This window comes from Nematolebias whitei, chromosome 15 (assembly GCF_014905685.2).
Source record: "Nematolebias whitei isolate Nwh7 chromosome 15, NemWhi1, whole genome shotgun sequence".
NCBI classification, from domain to species: domain Eukaryota; kingdom Metazoa; phylum Chordata; class Actinopteri; order Cyprinodontiformes; family Rivulidae; genus Nematolebias; species Nematolebias whitei.
Genome location: NC_056512.1, coordinates 31,036,222 through 31,054,675, shown reverse-complemented (window position 1 = coordinate 31,054,675; position 18,454 = coordinate 31,036,222). Strand labels below are relative to the sequence as shown.

Below are 18,454 nucleotides of genomic sequence, written 5' to 3'. Positions count from 1 at the left end.
TTAATTGAAACTACTGATAGATCAGTAGTCGATAAAACGTTTTAATGGGAATATTTCGATCAAAAAGTCTTCCTGCATCTTTGTTGACTCGACACACTACGATCACTGCATGTACAATGGCGCCCTCTAGTGAACACATTAAACATGACTTTTTCTGTCGATCAAATGTTTTCAAATTCTTTGTATCATTTATGTTTTCGACCAGTATTGGAAAGCTGAACAGTCTTGCGATAAATATTTAATGGACACCACATTTCTTGTTAATTGATTTATTTTTAAAAGTGTACAAAATTACTACTTCTTTAGTATTACTCAGCAACATCTCACCACAGAGCATTGTTGTACAAACTGGAAGCATGCTTTTAAAAACAACAAATGAGAATTTAAACGTTATTACTACAAATTATCAGCTTGTATATTTTTCAACAGCCTAATAATAACATGAAAGTATAGAAATTTTTCACATACATGTAAATCCTCATAAGTTAATACTTGTAGATTTTTTTCATCATTTTAAAATTCAGCTTATATGATTTGAAAGGGTAGGAAAAAACAGCTCACTTCAGGGATTTTTTTTCTTGTGAAAAATGAGAAACAAAAGAAAACCTAAAACAACTCTAATTGATTACAATTGGTGATTTCTGAAATATTTGCCACATCTAAGAAAACATTATTATTTTGCAAATAAATTAGGTGTTTACTTCCACTGACTACGCCTGAGACAAATGATCCTCCAGCACTCTGTTCAAAACCGTCAGTCGTTTAGCTAGAGTATGCCAGAAAACACGAGCAGCAGCAGACAGAGGCCCATCAGCAGCAGAAGGACGAGGTATCTGAGCAGCTGGGAGGTCAAGGACACGCTGGTGGAGGATGAGTTGGAGCGAGGCGCATGGGTTTTACAATAGTGGTCAAAAGCATCTGCCAGGTTGTACTTCTTGGGGCAGTAACCCAACTCTCGACAGGCTTTGTCTATTTTGAAAGTGTGGCTCACAGTGATGTGTCTAACCTGCAGAAATAATGAAAAGTTATATTAAAAAAAAACCAGAAATAAATTCAACATTCTAAGTGAACACCTGTAGAGACTTTCAGGAGATTTGTCTTCAAAAACCTAGAAAATCACTTTGAATCCTCCCTATGACTCATTTTACTCTTTACTTTCCATAAGTGAACACTTTTTCTTCAGTGGGCGCTCGAGCCTTTCTGTATGACTCAAGCCACATTGTTTTGTACTCGTCAGCATCTGAGGCACATACAGTCACACAGAGCCCTGCCCGTCCTGTTAGACCTGATGCATGTCCTGACTGCATGTTTCTTTCTGGTTCATGATACTTTGGAAGCTTTTCAAAACAGATACCAGATTTAAAAAAAATATTTGCATATGATTAAAAAAACACATGTAATTCTATTCTAACGGTATTCATTTAAATAAAGTAAGTGTTTAGCGTACAGTCATCGGGTTCATTGTGAACCCTGGTGATGTGTACCCTGTCTCAGCCTATACCGCTGTCCTGATGTCACTTCCTGTGAACTGCATCTTGAACTTCCTACTCTGACCTGCAGCAGCTGATGTTTTATTCACGGGACAATCAGTCGATCCCTCAGCCTGCAGCTGTCTGAGGGACCCAGCTCTGCAGGTGAAGGGCCCGCAGAGCTCAGCTTCGGTTTCGGGCTTCATCACACATTCATGAGGACCCAACGAGCCACGACAAAGACTCCTCGAGACAAGTTGCAATTGCAGGACTGATTTATTTAATGGATTTGAAATTATTATTATTATTATTATTATTATTATTATTATTATTATTATTATTATTATTATTATTATTAAGTTAATATATTTTTTTTATAAAGTGAAGAATTGGCTGCAGCTCCAGGAACAAGATGACAAAATTCAAACATTTGTTTGTAAAGTTTGTTTTTTTATGTGTTTAAGCTTCCACTTTAGGGTTGAGAGGGTCTGAATTTAAAATATTTGCCCTAAAGAAGAGTAGACTGTTGTAGGCGGACTTGAAGAAGAATCCAAATCAACCTAATCTTTAAGATAAATGGTTCCCAACCATGGTCCCTGAGGAACACCACCCTGCTTGTTTTAGTTGTTCCTCTGCTTCGACACACTTGATGTGAGTGAAAGGGGTGATTAACAGGCTTCTGCTGAATTTAAAGAAGTAATTAAATCACTGAATAAGGTGTGTGGGAGCAGAGAAACAACTAAAGCATGCAGCATGGTGTTCCTCAAGGACCAGGGTTGGGAACCACTGCTTTAAGATACAAACTCATGATGGGTGGATTAAAAAAAAACAAAAAAACCACAATGACCACAAAAAGAAAAAATGACAGAAAATCAATTGAGAAATCAGTCATTGCTTTTGAATTTCAGTTCAACAAAATTATATTTAAAACAATTAATGCAAATGAGCTCGACAAAAGGGATGGCACCGTTAATAATTTAATGTACAAACTCCTGAGGCGTTTACTGCGATCGAGTGATTTCTGTAACAGGTCCAGTCCAGTGTTTCGGGTCATAGTTCTGTTCTGAGACCAAACTTGCTGCAGCACATTTCACTCCAAAGTGTCTTGATAATCTTGAGATTCATTGTACCCTGAGCATGTTCCAAACACAGAACAGAACCGAGCCTCCATGATTCCCTGCAGGTCCGGTGTTCTTTTCTTTCTCTTTCTAGAAATTCTGCCCTTTTTGTAAACATCAGATTCTATTTTTGTTTTTAAATAATTTACTGGTTTACATTATTTGATTTTAGTCTTATTACTTTTGTCATTGTAGTTTTTCTTTCTGCGACTGTAGTTAAGAAGATATTGTACATAAGGTGGATGTTTAGTGTGAGATCCCCTTTTGAAAGAAGTGTCAGATATTTAAAACTTATTTTACAAGAAGTTTAGTCGACAAAGACTGCCTGAAAGTCAAAATAACTTTATCCTTAACAGCATTCTGAACATTATCAGCACGATAAGTACAGAGAAATGTTGGGTGAAAATAAAAACTGTCATTTTAAGATTATATCTTTATTTTAAGATATGAGGTTGAGGAATATTAAAGATGGCTGCTCTCATCGTTCAACTTTCTGCACTGTTGTTTTCTCTTTGATTTTTTTTCCTGCATTCCAGTTTTAGTCTGTTTTTTTTTTCTGACAAATGCAGGGAATAAATCTGATAATTTAAAAACAAAAAAACAACAAAGAGATGTTTACCTCTAATCTGGTAAAAGGCAGCGGCACCGTTATCACTGGTCTCAGAATCAAGTGTAAATATTCCACCAGGATGGCTGCCAGCAGAAGAAAATCATTATTAGCAGAAAAGTGACACATTTTCAAACAAATAAGATCTAAAAAAATAAAAAAAAGTCTAAAAAATAAAAAAGAAGGATGAGGTACCTGCTGAGTAGACGAGTGAAATGGGTAAAGTTATGGACGGCTGACTTTGGTCAAACTTTTTAAACTACAAGAAAAGAACAGGAAGTAAAATCCACTTGAACTTTTCCCAGTAAAACCATTTATTAAGTCCTGACAAAAACAATCAGTAAAGCATCTGGTCTTTTAAAAGGGATATATCAGGAGTTTTACGTTTTAGAAGTTTCAAAGCTGATAAATCTGCAGATCGGTAAATAAAGAAACCGTTTTGGGCCAACTTCACTGATCCAGAGAAATCAGACATGTCTGACTTTAGTTTTCCTGATAATAAGCGTGTGCACACTTCAACTCACAATAGGACCCATCCACTCAAACAGGTTGACTGCAGTGCCATCGTTAATGAAATAGGCCTGTCCGCTCTGAAAAACAGCAGCACCTTCGTTAAAATCTAACGGGAGAGTTGGTCATGAGTTAGCTTTAAACAGACTCACTGCAACACAGCTCTTCTTCTGTGTGAGGGCCTCAGCTGCCAGCTTGTGGGCCAGAACCAGATTATCCACATGGACCCAGTTCATCCTGGCCTCAGAGTCACCGAGCTTGAAGCTAAAAAGGCCCCACTCCACGTATTTCTGGAAACAGAAACTAGAGATAATCAACAGACAGCTTGAGGTCAGTTTAATGATAAGATGTTCTCAGGAAGCTCTCAAATCAGAGCTTAATTTGTAAACCAAACAATGCCGGGGGCTCTGGGGGGGGGGGGTCCTCCCCCAGAAAATTATGAATAAAGTAGATGCCATTTCTTGCATTCTGGAGTAGTTTAACTGGTTGTTAAACATCTACGTAAATAAACACTTGATTCAATAACTATTTTAGAGAGCAGCCTGACCAACAGCTCTCCTTGTGTGAATAGAGCACGGTCCGCTTTTCTCAAGCATCCTAAGGTCAAGGTTTCTTTATTGTTATTCACATCATAAGTGGTACATGTGGTGGAACAAAATTATATACACAAGGTCCCAGTTACACCCAACAAAAGTATACATCTAACACCCCTCACCCCATCCCACATCGGGTACCATCTCCATTGGCACCGCCTTCAGGTGCTTCAATTCTCGGTTGTTAAGTTGTTCAATGAGAAACTTTTTTAAAAGTAAATTGGACTGTCTTTTTGACATTTTTATAGCTGTTATTTTGACAAATTGGCACCGTTGTTTTAACGCGATTACCCATCAAACATTTCTCTTTTTTTATATATATATAAATAATCAACATTTTATTAATGGCCCACTTAAACTTTAAAACTGATTTGCAATTTAGTTGTACTGTTTAATTATATTTTTGTGTTTTTAATTAAATTGCCCATGACTGAACTTTTAGGAGTTGAGATATTTATAAGGGTAGAAGTGGAAATGCTACTTGAAGGGTCAGCTCTGATGTGATATTAAGAAGCTCGTAAGTGGCTGTTGTGTTTAAAATTAGTGTTTATGTCATTATTTTCAGTTTTTATATGCAGTATAAGTTTTATTCATTCAAGGCAGTCAAATTTGTTCATAACGTTATTATTAGTAAGCCCGAGAGTTACTGGATCCAAACAAACGTTATTGGAACGGACCCTGTCAAAATAAGATCGTTTCTGGATCCTGTTCCAGCAGGATCCTGCTCAAATTAAGCCCTGCCTCAGATTGTCCCCGTCTGTGCCCAATTTATACTGTCTGCAAATTACTGTGCTGTTTTTCTAAATCTGGTTTCTTTAGTTCATGGTAGTATGGCAAAAACGTAAAATAAAAATAAAAGCAGCTTTGGCAGTCATCTTGAACTGGGGAGACTCAATAATCAGTTAAAAATGCACAGCCACTAAAGATTTTGAGTTTCATTCAAATTCATCCAGTAGGTCTCACAATATGAAGTGCTCAGAGTATATGTTGGGGATCATGCTCAGCTACTACCACACTAAATTTTACATCGACGCGTGTAAAATTGACAGATATAATGCCATTTTTGTGCTGGTGAAGGTCAATAAACAGTGGCAGCCATCTTTAATCAAGTTGACTCCAAAAGTAGATATACATTTTTGAGTTTCTCTAAAATCCTGTTTTCCTTATTCTTAACCTTGTTTTTTTTTTTTTATCTGGTATCTTAAAACAGTTGTGTTGTAGACTTTGTACATGTGTTTTTATGTTTTACTGTCCCACCTGTATGTAAATATGGTTACATTTGTTAGTTCGTGTTTAAAGGACACATTCACCCTACAGTAATAGTGGAAGACAAACTTCAAGGGTATCAAAAGTCAAGTTTGACCATTCAAAGTGTGGATTCACCAAACTGCGCTGAGAGCTGCCGTGTGGAGGAAAACACCGAAAGAAAAAGCAGCCGTCGTAACTGGATGCCTGCTGATTCCCATCAATTATGCAAACTCTTCAGACAGGAGCGCATTCTGTCAGCGAGGCCTCAAACATGACACAAAATGGACCTTTTTTTAGTGTCATTAGTCCTTTTCTTACACAAACATCGTGGTTTAACCCTTCCGCATTTCATTACTGCTTAAACTTATTTTGCTTATCAGTTTCTTCCTTTATCTGTTTGACCAGTTTGGTGTCACACCAATGTTTGAAAAGTGTTTATGACTAAAATTTGACTGACGGGGTCAGACTTTTGCTTGCTCACCATCGTTCTGTCAAAATGTCTCCTCTCCTCTGGACCATAGATGCCGCAGGGCCGCAGGGCACAGGTCCTCAGGACGCCTCCATCTTCGGAACATACAAATTCATTTTCACATCAGCACCGTTTACAAAATGATGCTGAAGTTGTGCAGCAGGAAATGAAGAGCAAAGCTCTATAGTTTGGTAAAAAAAAAAAAATGTAAAAAAAAAAGTAAGGTCTCGTCATTAGAAGAGCTGGCTTTTACTATTTACGTTGTTTAAAAGGGCCCTTTTTTTCTTTTTCAAGTAAGATATTGACCTGAACATTAAACAATCAATCAAAAAGATAATTATGCTGTTTTTCGTTCATCAAAGAAACATGTAAAGTTGCTACAAAAAGACTTAAACAGATTGATGTTGTGCCTCCCTGCTTCTTCACTCATGTTTTGTGACGGAGCAGTGGAAAAACTTCCTCTGGGCGCGGATACATGACCTTTCTCCTGCAGTATATAATGAGACACCTTCCATGCTGTACACTTAATTAAATGTAAGGACCGATGATCAACAGATAGGGTGTCGGGTTATACTAAAGTGGGGGGATGAGAGGCTTCTGGCTCGTTAATACAAACACATTTAGAAACATAAAACCCATTAAATATGATGCGATGCATTTAGGCAGAAGTCTGAAACATTAGCATCGACGGGTCCGTGTGACTCTAAATTTAAACTGTTGCAACGTCGATTGGATGGCACGCTCAGTCTCCATGGTGACCATTGCCAGTTTCCAGCACACAGTTTTAAACTGGAAGGGGAGAAAACGGACTGCAATCTCCTCTAGAGTGCCACCTCTTTATGTAATTCAGTGCTGTCGCAGCTCGCTTCGCACCTTTCAGTGGGGATCCGTTGGCCGACAGGACCATCTTCTCTGCGACCGTTTTAGTTCTGGAGTAGTAGTCGATGTGCTGGAGCGGACAGAAGCGTTCACTTTATGCTTCGCTGATGGCAAAATGTGCAAGATTTGTGTGTTATACGACTGACTGGCTTACCAAATCACTGGGCGCGTATGACACTGAAGCCTCGTCGCCGTCCACGATGGGTTTCCCTGCGAACACGACGTTGATGGTGCTGGTGTAGACCAGCCTGGGGACACCTCGTTCCTTACACACTGGCACAGTTAGGCCAAGTTAAAACGCGAAGCAACTTCTTCAGACGTCAAAGTTCATGCTCGATAATCCAGGTAAAAAAATCTAACAATGTTCAGTCAGGTCATCTGGACAGATGTCCCATCCTGTGGGAGTGTGCTGCTTGTGGGACAGAGTTTGTTGTGGCTCCTCAGACTGATGAAGTCCTTTGGATGAAGGGCAAAATGTCTCAACAAAAAAAAAAAACTATCCAGATGACCTGACTGAACATTGTTGAACTTCTTCAGACCTTCAAGTATAAAGTTTCACTTAAATGCACAAACACAAACTGCATAAAATACACTCTCTCTTTACAAATCCAATTAAGAAATAATTTTTCTTGTCTCAGACATCAAGGTGCTCTAATTTATCTCCATTTGAGAACTTCTTCAGTTGGTTGAACACGTTGCATGAGCTCTTACCATTTATGACGTTGCTGGTCCCGCCGACGTTGACCGACTCAACCAGCTGCTTCCTCAGCTGGAAGTCAGACACCACCACAGACCAAAAAGTTTTAATCACAGCACAGTCACCTCTGCACACTCACAAAATCACATCTCTCTGAATACAGTACAGTAGTCCCTCGCTAACTGGCGGTTTTTCAAAGTGCAGCACTGAAAGATTGTTCACAACAAAACAAACAACAAAAAAAGTGCCAACATTTTCTAGTTTTCTCTCAATAAGCCTACACTGTATTGCCAGTCTAAACCTATTCAACACTAGAGTGACTATAGAGCATCAATAGACTTGTTATTTTGGTTATGACGGGTGTACAATAATTTCCCTCAAAACAAGATCATTTTATGTCTCTAGTACAATAATCCTACATTTCTCACCTGGCAACACTGACGCAGAGAGCCAATCAGAACTGGACCAGAACTGGATCAAGACTGGGTAGGTCTACTGAATTTGAACCGAACCAGACCAGAACCGAGCTACAGAGCTAAACTCTTGCTAAATAAACTCTGACTTTAATTTAGTTGATTTAAATGTACAAAGTATTAGTTGACTGAACTGTTTTGGTTTATTGTCTCATCTCAGAAATCAATGTCATTTCTACTTCTCAGTTTTTTGCTTATTATGGGGAGGGGGGAGGGGTCCGGAACGTAACCCCTGCAATAAATGAGGGACTGCTGTACTTAAAACCAGTCAAGATGCTGCTCCCTCGCTGTTAAATCTTGGAAACCAGCAGAAGACCAGGCAAGGTGTGTTTGATTTGTTTAACAGAAGACCAGGCAAGGTGTGTTTGATTCATTTAACAGAAGACCAGGTGAGGTGTGTTTGATTTGTTTGACTCAAACGTCATCGTTAAAGGTTGCGCCGCTGAGTTTGAAACATCAGTATCTGCTTACATGAAGTTACGTTAGGTGTCTGACAAACTAAGTTTATGTTGGTTGTATTGCATTGTGGGTAATTTTGATGCATGTTAAGTTGCACCTTTGAGAAATTTTGTCTAAAAATGTGTAATGCTCAAGCGAAGATCTTTTTTTTTTTCAATTCTTGTGAAGCGTGAAATACGTTTTCATTTTTCTATAAAATGGAGCTAAATTAAACTTTTATTTTACATCACTTATGGATCATTTTTGATCCTGTAACAGATCTATTAGACAGCAAACATTTTGACTGGTAACGCAACTCTATCCATATCGGCTGCATTCCATTTCTGCAAAAATTCCTTCCAAGATTAATGATTTTGTTTCAGGCAGAAGATTAATTCTTTTTGGAAATTATTTATTGTGATATGTTTCCATCCATCCATCCATCCATTTTCTTTACCCGCTTATTCCATTTTGGGTCACGGGGGTCGCCGGTGCCCATGTCCAGCAATCACTGTGCGAGGGGCGGGGTACACCCTGGACAGGTCGCAAGTCCATCACAGGGCCACATAGAGACAAACAACCATTCACGCTCTCACTCACACCTAGGGACAATTTAGAGTCACCAATCAGCCTAACATGCATGTTTTTGGTCTGTGGGAGTAAACCGGAGCACACAGAGAAAACCCACGCATGCACGGAGAGAACATGCAAACTCCACCCAGAAAGGCACCTGGACCGGGGTTTGAACCAGGGACCTGCTCGCTGAGAGGCAGCAGCTCTACCAGTTGCGCCACCGTGCTGCCTGTGATATGTTTACGTTTGCACAAGTTTGGTTGGATTTGCACAAACCACTGAGTGAGTTCATGATCTATAAAGGTTTCTGGTCCAAAAGCTTCTGGTTGACCCACCAGTAAACGACCCACAATGCATCATTTGAGGCCATTTTATTTTGGGGCAGCAGGAGGGTTAAACACATCACAAGAATCAGTCAGGGAAATGAGTTACTGTGATATTTGACTGAACTTTCTTGTCTTGTTTCTTTGTGGGAGTTTGTGTAATTTCAAAACAACCACTGGTTTTTGTGTGAATGTGCTTTAAAGTGAAAAATGTCAAATTTTGTAATTACTGTATGTTTGTTATCATGCATCATGCAAATATGTTTACCACCAAACACAGAACACTGAATGAATTTATTCAAAATTAAAATAAAAAACAAAACTGTAAATATCCTGATGCATGCTCAATAATGTAAATAACTGTAACTGTAAATACACTTTTATGTGAATAATTAATTTAATCAAATAAACTACTAAAACATGTTTTTAAAAAGTATTTTAAATAATCTCAACTTAATCTTCAAGCCTGGGTTAGAAATATTAAAAACAGAGAGAAGTGAAGTTGTAACGATATACTAAGGATAATCTAACATACTGTTATAATCATAAAAACGCAGCATTCCACCTATAAAGCAGAAACTGTTTGTGTAAAAAGATTTAAACATTTTAAAACTTGAACATCTCTTTTTAATTCTTATTATTTTAAACGCAGAACAAAACACATACGGACAAATTAAAGTAAATTGGATTTTCCAAGTCAAATATTTTAACACAATTAATAAAAATTTAAGGAGATCGCTCCCTCATTTCTCTTTCCTCTCTTTCTTTGAGAAACTCGACTGGCTGCAGGAATCATGACGCGATGGAGGAAGTCAAGACTTTACAGAAACTTCTGCGTTCCGTCACATTCAGGAAGCAGGAACGTTTCTGTCTCTTTCAAATAAAAATCTGCGTATCGTCATTGCTTTGCATTGTGTTTATTACTCTCCAGGTTTAACCTAACCAAGATTTGTACTTTTGGTTCTGTGACTAAACTATGGTGAGCATTGCTGGAATTTGTAATAGTAGCTGCAGGATGAAACAGCCAGTCAGTCAGGTTGGAGGACTGTTTGTCTGCGAGAATAATTAAACAATTCAGAAGCTTGTCAGTCTGCTTCACAGCTGATTAAATGAGTGAAGGCGTCTACACTCCAACTCCTTTGAGCTATTAAACACTGAGAAGATGCAAAAGATGACATGAAGGAAAAGTCACCTGCTCTGGTCCAGACATGCCATAGGAAGCTGTGTGGAAAATGCAGTCCACCCCTTCACACACCTTATGGAGGGAAGAATAATCCCGAATGTCGCTCTGTAAGAAAGAATGAAAACAAGCGTGAGATGGCAGCTACGAAAGTGAAAAAGTTATTATTTTCATTTCAAACAGTTCATGTGATTCTATTAACTAGTACTGTACGTGAAACGGCAGTTTGCGTCAAGTATGCAAGGAGGTGTGCAGGTGAAACTTGACTCATGTCTCCACCCTCTGTGGGCCAGCTGCTGCTCTGGCAGATCGCTCACCTGTGTCCGTTTCCACCCAGAGCGACTCTGACGTTCAGAGACACTAGAGCTGATTCTCATGGTTACACAGAGCCCCAAAATTAAAGGAACACTTCTACTGTAGCTTTCAAAAGAGAGCGGATATATACAGAGAGCAGGTGTATGATGCTAAAGGTTTACCTAACAGTTGGTACAATGAGAAACACGAGGATACCTGATAGAAGACTGCTCCCTCAGGAATATCACAGGTAGGTCTGCTCAGGTCAAGGAGGATTACAGACATCCCCTCGCTGGCCAGTTCCTTCCCCAGGCTGAAGCCGAAGTACCCCGCTCCTCCTGTCACCACCACCTTCCCCTTGGAGGAGCCCCGAGACGATGCCGCTGACACGACCTCGTCTACCAGCCTGGAGGCCGCACACTCCGGGTTGCTGCATGTTCCTGCAGTGGCTCCGCTGCTCCTGTGGCGCACGGCAGAGGAGGTGACGGCTGGAGGTGAACCATTCGTCCACGACTTGCAAGCGACAGAGGGGCTGTGATGGTGTCCGCCTGCCTGCAAGCGGAGAAGGGGTACACTGTGGCAGGGGAGCTGCTTCACCTGGCACACAGAGGCCCCGCTCTCACTCATGTTCGAACTGTACACCTCCATAAGAGTCCTGAAGGAAAGAGAATAAATAAATTAAATAAAATCTTTGGTTATTCATCAGGATCCTAATCTGACTCTTGTCTGAATAATGTGATAATTGTTTTTATCCCTAATCGATTTGCCATTCAGTCAAATATGTTTGCCGAGGAATGTAACCTCACACTTTCTATTTCTTTTAAAATTTCTAAATTTGAACACACATTAGCAAATTAAATTAACCTGATTGTGCGTGGTTCAAAAATAATAACAATAATTTTTTTAAACAAATTAAGAACTTGTTTCATGTGTCATTTTAAAGTATAATAAAGTTCAAACCTGCTACCAAAAACAACTTATTTTTAAATGTCATCTTAATAAATCAAACTTCCACAGGTCTTTTGAGCTGGTTGGAAATTTCGCAACTAGTCTGAAAGCAAAAAGTCTGAGTTTGAATCAACTTTTTCAGTTTATTAGTTTGAAAAATTAACTCACCTTATTGTTGCTCTCCTCCTCTTGTCACGTCCATACCTGTGCCGGCTGCTTTATGAAGAAACAGAATGTATGTCGCCTCTGTAGTCCCTCCCCAAGCCCCGCCCACTCACCTGCCTGTCTATCACCCTCATGTTGTCCTGAAGATGCTCTGCTGTAATGTCTGGAAGCAACACGCAGCCAGTTTTCATGAGCAGCAAGTGCACAAAAAAATTGACTGTAACATTCTTAGAGTTCAAAAATAAAATGTCCTCCAGAAACTTAAAAGTTAATTTAATTTTTTTTTAAATATGTATAATGCCTTATCAATTTTAGAACAGCAGAGAAGAGTGAAGAAGATTTGGATAAAGGCTATTCAAGTGTTAGCTGTTAAGCTAACTCGTCAAATTACGCTTTAATTAAAATTCAAGTTAAAAGTTATTATTGTGTAAAAGACAAGTACCGTAAGTTACGGACTATAAGCCGCTACTTTTTTCACATACTTTGAACACTGGTTTATACAATGCTGCGGCTAATTTAGGGATTTTTTTTTTTTTTTTTTGATGGGCTAACGAGCTTCATACAGCCAAAACATTTAGCCTCGTCACACCCGGGCGCTCACATAGCTGCCTAATACATGCTTCTCCTGGGGGGTAGGTCCTCCTTACTCAATGAGACTATCTGTAAAGGTTAAAATAATAAATCTGACCAATGAAATGACCAAACAGGTCGTGGGAGACACTGAAGATAGCGATCAATGACTTCCTGGTAGGCTACTGTATTTATTTTTTTAAACCAGCCATGTTACAGGCACTGTTCGGAGAAAAAAAAACATTTACTGTACGTATTTGTGTATGTTACCCGTACATATTTAATTAACAGTTGTTGTTTTTTTATCTTTCTGTGTAAATATCTCATGTCACAATGTGGACACCATCGGCTTATAGACAACTGTGGTCTATATATGTTCAATTATTTTTATTTTTGATTTATTGGGCACGGCTTATATTCAGGTGCGCTCAATAGTCCAGAAATTACGGTAAGTCCCAAATAATTTTAGTGACACTAATTCCTACTTTTAAAGGCTGATGGCAAAAATGCAAAAATAAATTAAAGTAATGTAAATTAAGCTGATCAGGTAGCTTGCTAACATCGTTAGCCATGCTAGCATCATTAGACCCACTTTGTTAAGTATTGCAGGAAGTGTTATGAAATCATAACTTGAGATAGACGTTGTGATTAGCACTAGATGAGCCAAACAGCAAAACAAACTGGAGCTCAGACAAGACAGAATGATACAGATATCAAACATGGCATAGTTACTTAACTGATACACAGATGCAGCACAAACATATTGTTTTCTGATATATATATATATATAAAAACTTATGGCCTATAAATGCAAAATGTTATTATCAAGTTATGAAACCTTTAAGGTATTAATAGTTTCCATTTTTTAGAACTCTTAAAGCCATTATTGAAGTTAATGTGTTATCTGTTACAACTTGTTTCAATATATTTATTTGTGAGCTATAGTTTCTATTAAGCGTAATTTAATCAAGAAACAAGAAAAAATAACAACTGATTATATACATTTATAGAACCCCATTACTGCCACTTTGAATAAAAAAAAAGCCCTCTAAGTCAAGATGATAAGTCATAATTTTGTGATGGTTTCTCGTAATTATGCCTCTTTTCCACAGAGGAAATCAGCTTACATTAAAACAGGCCCATGTTTGAAAATTAAAAAAGGAGAAAACAAAAAAACAAGACTCTGTCAGATTTGTATTTTGGGTTACCGGTAATATGATTTTGATGGTATAAGATAGTCACCCCCCCCCCCCCCCACCCCCCATTTATTTTAAAAAAAAGGTACATAGGCTATGTAGTAGTAAACAAAGTAAGTTTCTTTCAGCTGCTCCGGTCACCACAGTGAGCAAACTCCCATGAAAGATTTGACCATTTGTTTTACACTGGATGCCCTTCCTGATGCAACCTGGGCTCAAACATGCAACCTCAGGGTTACAAGACTGTGGCACTGACCACGGAGCTACCCCTGACATCCTGGTGTTCGAGAGCAATTGTCTAACACATTTTAGGGTTGGATATGTTTATCTTCTGGAGTTTCATCTTTAATTTTCATTGGTTTTGCTAACTGAATATGTACAGTCTTTTTATAGGCATTAGGTTTATCCTAGCAAAGTTATAGATTGTGTAGTGTTTACCAGGGGCCCTCGTCAGAGGGAGCCTTCAAAAAGCCTCAGTTTGGAAAATATGTGTGATAGCTAATGATCATGTGAGAATAAAGGAGCCCGTCTAGATAAGTATTTTATGAAGCTCAGAATTTTGTGCTTAGCTCCAAGTTAGTGTTAGATGTTTGGTCATTTACATCAAATATGAAATCAAAGCTATTTAAGCTTTTACAGCAATTTTGTTTATCATAATGATGGCTCTTGGAACGTTTTTTCTTTTCTTTGGTGGTAAAGTAAATTTATTTTGGCTGCTCCATTGAGCAAACTCACATTCAAAGATTTGGCAATTGTTCTATGCCTGATGCCGTTCCTCATGCAACCTGGACTCAAACCCACAACCTTTGGATTACAAGACTGTGGCACTGACCACCAAGTTACCACAGCCCTGCTGGTTCTGATGGACCAGCAAGACAACATTTCATGAACTTCTGGTGTTCTCAGTGTCCCACTGGATTCAAATCAATGTGATGTGTAACAGAAATTATGGCGTGAAGTCAGAGTCATCAAATGCTGATTTACCTTTGGCATGATGACTAACCACCAGACCGAGGTAAAATTCAGAGCAGAAACCCTCATGAGCTTGTTGGTTTTGGAGGGAACAGAAATAAAAGCTTCATGTTTTATTGAGTTGCTGAACCTGAGCTGACGGCTGAATGTGCTGAACGTAATTAAAGAAAGATGGATGAAAAGTCTTAAGCAGAGGAGCCGAAGGTCTTAGTGGGAAAACTAAAAATAAACAGCAGTAAAAAGAAGACTGGATGTCATTGAAGTGTTTCTTTTTTATCACTTTGGCTATTTTAATTGACAACAAAGTGTCCTATTTTAAAGTTACTTGTTCTCTGATATCACAGTGATAAATTTCTTAATCTTCTGTTTGTTTTCACTGAAGGAACATCCCATTCTGTAGTTAATCTGAGCAGGACCGTCACAGGAGCTGAGAACGTTTGTTAATGATGTTTTTAGTTTGAGGATTACCTGCCTTTTTCTGTGCATTTTAGAGTGTGTGTTACAAATCTTACATCCATGTAAAAGAATTCAAACAAAAAATAAATACTTTAGCCTGAATGCAAGAATGTAGTTTTTTTAGTGGTGTTGAAGAACAGTGAATGTTCTAAAACCACAAAAGCTGTGAACTTTCAACGCTTCACTTGAAAATGTTTGACATAAAGCAAAACTTCAAGACTTCTTACTGTATGATTGCTAATTCACTACAAATTAAAACTCATTTGTTAATTCTAGCTGTTAGCAATCGGTTTACTCAAATTTGTTGTATCCACATTTTACTACTTTATGCTTTTTTATATAGTTTAACTCTTTTCATTGTTTGTAGAATCTCGTAATTGGTTACTTGTTCATTTTATTTCATGAAATTTCGTATAAACAAGAATATAAAAACATTTTATTCGTTCCTGAGTGTTGCGGCACACACGGTACACACATTAAAAACTAACAATAAAAAAGAAAAACAATGCAGTTAGGAATGAACAGTTAGTTTATCCTAAAATATAGAAGTGCAATGAGATAACTATGTGCAAAAATAAACAACGAGCAACCGTTTATTAAAGTTTATGTTGTTAAATAAAAGAAAAGCACAAAATGTCTAAATATAAAGTGATTTGCCTGAGAGGACATTAATGTAATATTTCTATCAGAGTTCACTTAATGATGGTCAGGTAAAAAAAAATAAAAAAAACACTTTCTGATGTTCACAAACTTCACACACATTTACATGTGTTAATAAATTGTCATGATCTTTTAAACTTAGATTTTTAACATTAGCACATTAGCACTCAGAGTATGTTTTTGGGATAATGCTCAGCAACAACTGCATCAAATTTTAGCTTAACGTCTGTAAAATTAACAGAGTTGGAGCCTCTTTTGTGTTAGCTCAAGTTGTTTGGAGTTGTATATACACTGATACATTTCAGATAGTTTTCTTAAAATCTGCCAAGTAGTTCATAAGATATTTTGTTAACAGGCAGACCTGCAAACAATGGGCAAAAACCTTATTGCCTTCACATATGGCGGTGGAGCATAAAAAACAAGACTTTCTTCTTCATCACATTTATATGATTGACTCAGAAACCAGCATCATCCCAGAGGTGCTCAGTTGTCCTGTTCTGTTCTTGTCGGGCCAGTTGCTCTGATGAAGTGTTTTTGAAAAACTGGTCAGGAGTCACATCACTTCACTCCTCCCACAAATCCTTGACCCCCCCATCTTGTCTACATAGCTAAAAGATCAACTGAGGATGCCGTAGGTACAGTCCTCCATGTTTCTATGTCCCACCTGGAGGAAAGAGAGAGCTGTGTGCGGATGCTCTTCGTAGAGTACAGCTCTGTTTTCAACATCTTCCTCCCCAACAAATTGGTGGACAAACTGGGGGAACTGGGACTTCCACACTCCACATGCACAGGGGAAAATTTCCTGGCCGACCGCAGTCAGAGGGTTCAAATGGGCCATCACACATCCATGGCCCTCAGCCTCAGCACGGGAGCTCCACAGGGCTGTGTACTGAGCCCCTTACTCTTTTACCTCTACACACACACACAACTGCACCCCTGCTCACCACAGCAACACCATAGTCAAATTTGCGGATGACACCACAGTGGTGGGGATGAATTCGCCTACAGGGACGAGGTGGAACAAGTGACTGCTTGATGCAGAGGGAACAATCTGCTCCTCAACACCTCAAAGACTAAGGAACAAATCATCGACTTCAGGGAAAGAAAATGATGGTTCCACCCCTGATTATAAGCAGAGACAGTGTGGAGAGAGTAGATTAACCATTTCCTGGGAGTCCATATTAAGGGGAATCCGACCTGGAGCATGAACACCTCTGAGTTGCTCAAAAAGGCCCAGCAGAGACTGTACTTCCTGAGAGAGCTCAGGACGAACAAGGGCCTGCTGGTGTCTTTCTACTAATGTGCCATAGAGAGCATCTGAACATACTGCATCACTCTGTGTGTGGTATCTTAGCTGCACAGTAGCTCAGAGGAAAGTGCTCCAGAGAGTCATCAACACAGTCCAGCAGATCCTCTCACTGGAAGATCTACACAGTTCCCGCTACATGGGAAAAGCCCACAACATCTTAAAGGACATGTCTCACCCTGGACATGATCTGTTTGACTGTTACCATCAAGGAAAAGGTACAGATCAATCAAGACAAGAACAAACAGATTTAAACATGCTTTTTATAGTTTTTTTTTGTTTGTTTTTTGTTTTATATTATACTGTTTTTACTTTTGATCTCTGGGAAGCAGACACAAATTTCGTTACGTGCAATGACAATAAATGTCTATTCTTTTCTAGGAGGATTTTCAACCAGCAGCAGGGGGCGTCAGAAAACAACTTGTGTACACAATCAATGGTCTTGTTGCTGACAAAATGAAATGCTGGCAGTTCTGTGCGTTTGACTTTGACACTTTGATGGGGACATCATGTTCTGGTTCAAAAAGAAGCCTCTGAGCGCTGACAAACTTCTGTGGAAACTTTCTGTGGAAAATTTGCTGCAGATCAGTCGAAAATCCCTCCAGAGGTGAGTTTGAGAGAAGGTGTGTGAAGTAGGATTTTGACAGCTACGAGCAGCTCCAGACTTGGGATGGAGAGGTGAGAAATGGGAACAAAGAGCAGTCACCATCAGACAGATGAACTGATGAACCTGCTCAGCGAAGCTTCATGCAAACTGGATGACAGGAACACGGGTTCAGGTGACTGGAAGGGTAGAAATCTAACCTGCTAATCCAAAATAAATCAAACACGGAAGGATGACAAGATAATCATTATCTGCTGCCAAAAGGTGAAAGTAGACTGTAATCTTTTATTTAGTCTATTGTCCAATGAACCACAGGATACATTTAAATTAAACTGTTGAAAAAATCAATAAGCTGATTAGCTTTTGATGTTGATGCAATTCAACTTGGCCACACAGCCAACAGATAATAATAAACTCAAAAATGGCCGTAACCTAATTAACTCTTGTTAATGAGTCCTCATGGCTCAATTAGACTAGCCTGTATAAATAAAGATTGAATGAATGAATAATTTTATCTATACCTGAGATATTTGACGTGGTATCACAGTCTGGTGGTTTGTTGAACTCAAAGTGCAGACAGAGGCTCGGGGAACTCGAAGGTAAAATAAGAACGACATTTATTAAATGAAAACAAAAGGCTGATGTGGCAGCAAAACTTACATATCTATCTATATACATACAAAGTACACACACACACAAACAGTAT

The 18,454-nt window shown here is 38.7% G+C and overlaps 1 protein-coding gene across 1 annotated transcript; it reads right to left on the bottom strand.

Moving 5' to 3' along the window:
• Positions 1-720: 720 nt before the first annotated feature.
• On the bottom strand, positions 721-12,013 carry sdr42e2 (short chain dehydrogenase/reductase family 42E, member 2). Its single transcript, XM_037688368.1, has 12 exons — positions 11,988-12,013; positions 11,088-11,526; positions 10,590-10,685; positions 7,605-7,662; positions 7,048-7,166; positions 6,888-6,963; positions 6,027-6,109; positions 3,857-3,994; positions 3,719-3,784; positions 3,390-3,453; positions 3,207-3,280; positions 721-1,006 (listed from the first exon to the last, which is right to left on the bottom strand). The coding sequence occupies exons 2-12, from the start codon at positions 11,517-11,519 to the stop codon at positions 767-769; spliced, it is 1,446 nt and encodes a 481-aa protein (XP_037544296.1). The 5' UTR covers positions 11,520-11,526; positions 11,988-12,013; the 3' UTR covers positions 721-766.
• Positions 12,014-18,454: the final 6,441 nt, after the last annotated feature.

Excerpts from the sequence above, each read along its gene's own strand:
- sdr42e2 (XM_037688368.1), bottom strand. The coding sequence starts at position 11,519 with ATGGAGGTGTACAGTTCGAACATGAGTGAGAGCGGGGCCTCTGTGTGC. Across the intron at positions 6,110-6,887 it reads CAACGGATCCCCACTGAAAG|ATGGAGGCGTCCTGAGGACC; the intron begins GTGCGAAGCGAG and ends TATGTTCCGAAG. Across the intron at positions 3,454-3,718 it reads TTGAGTGGATGGGTCCTATT|TTTAAAAAGTTTGACCAAAG; the intron begins GTGAGTTGAAGT and ends CTTTTCTTGTAG.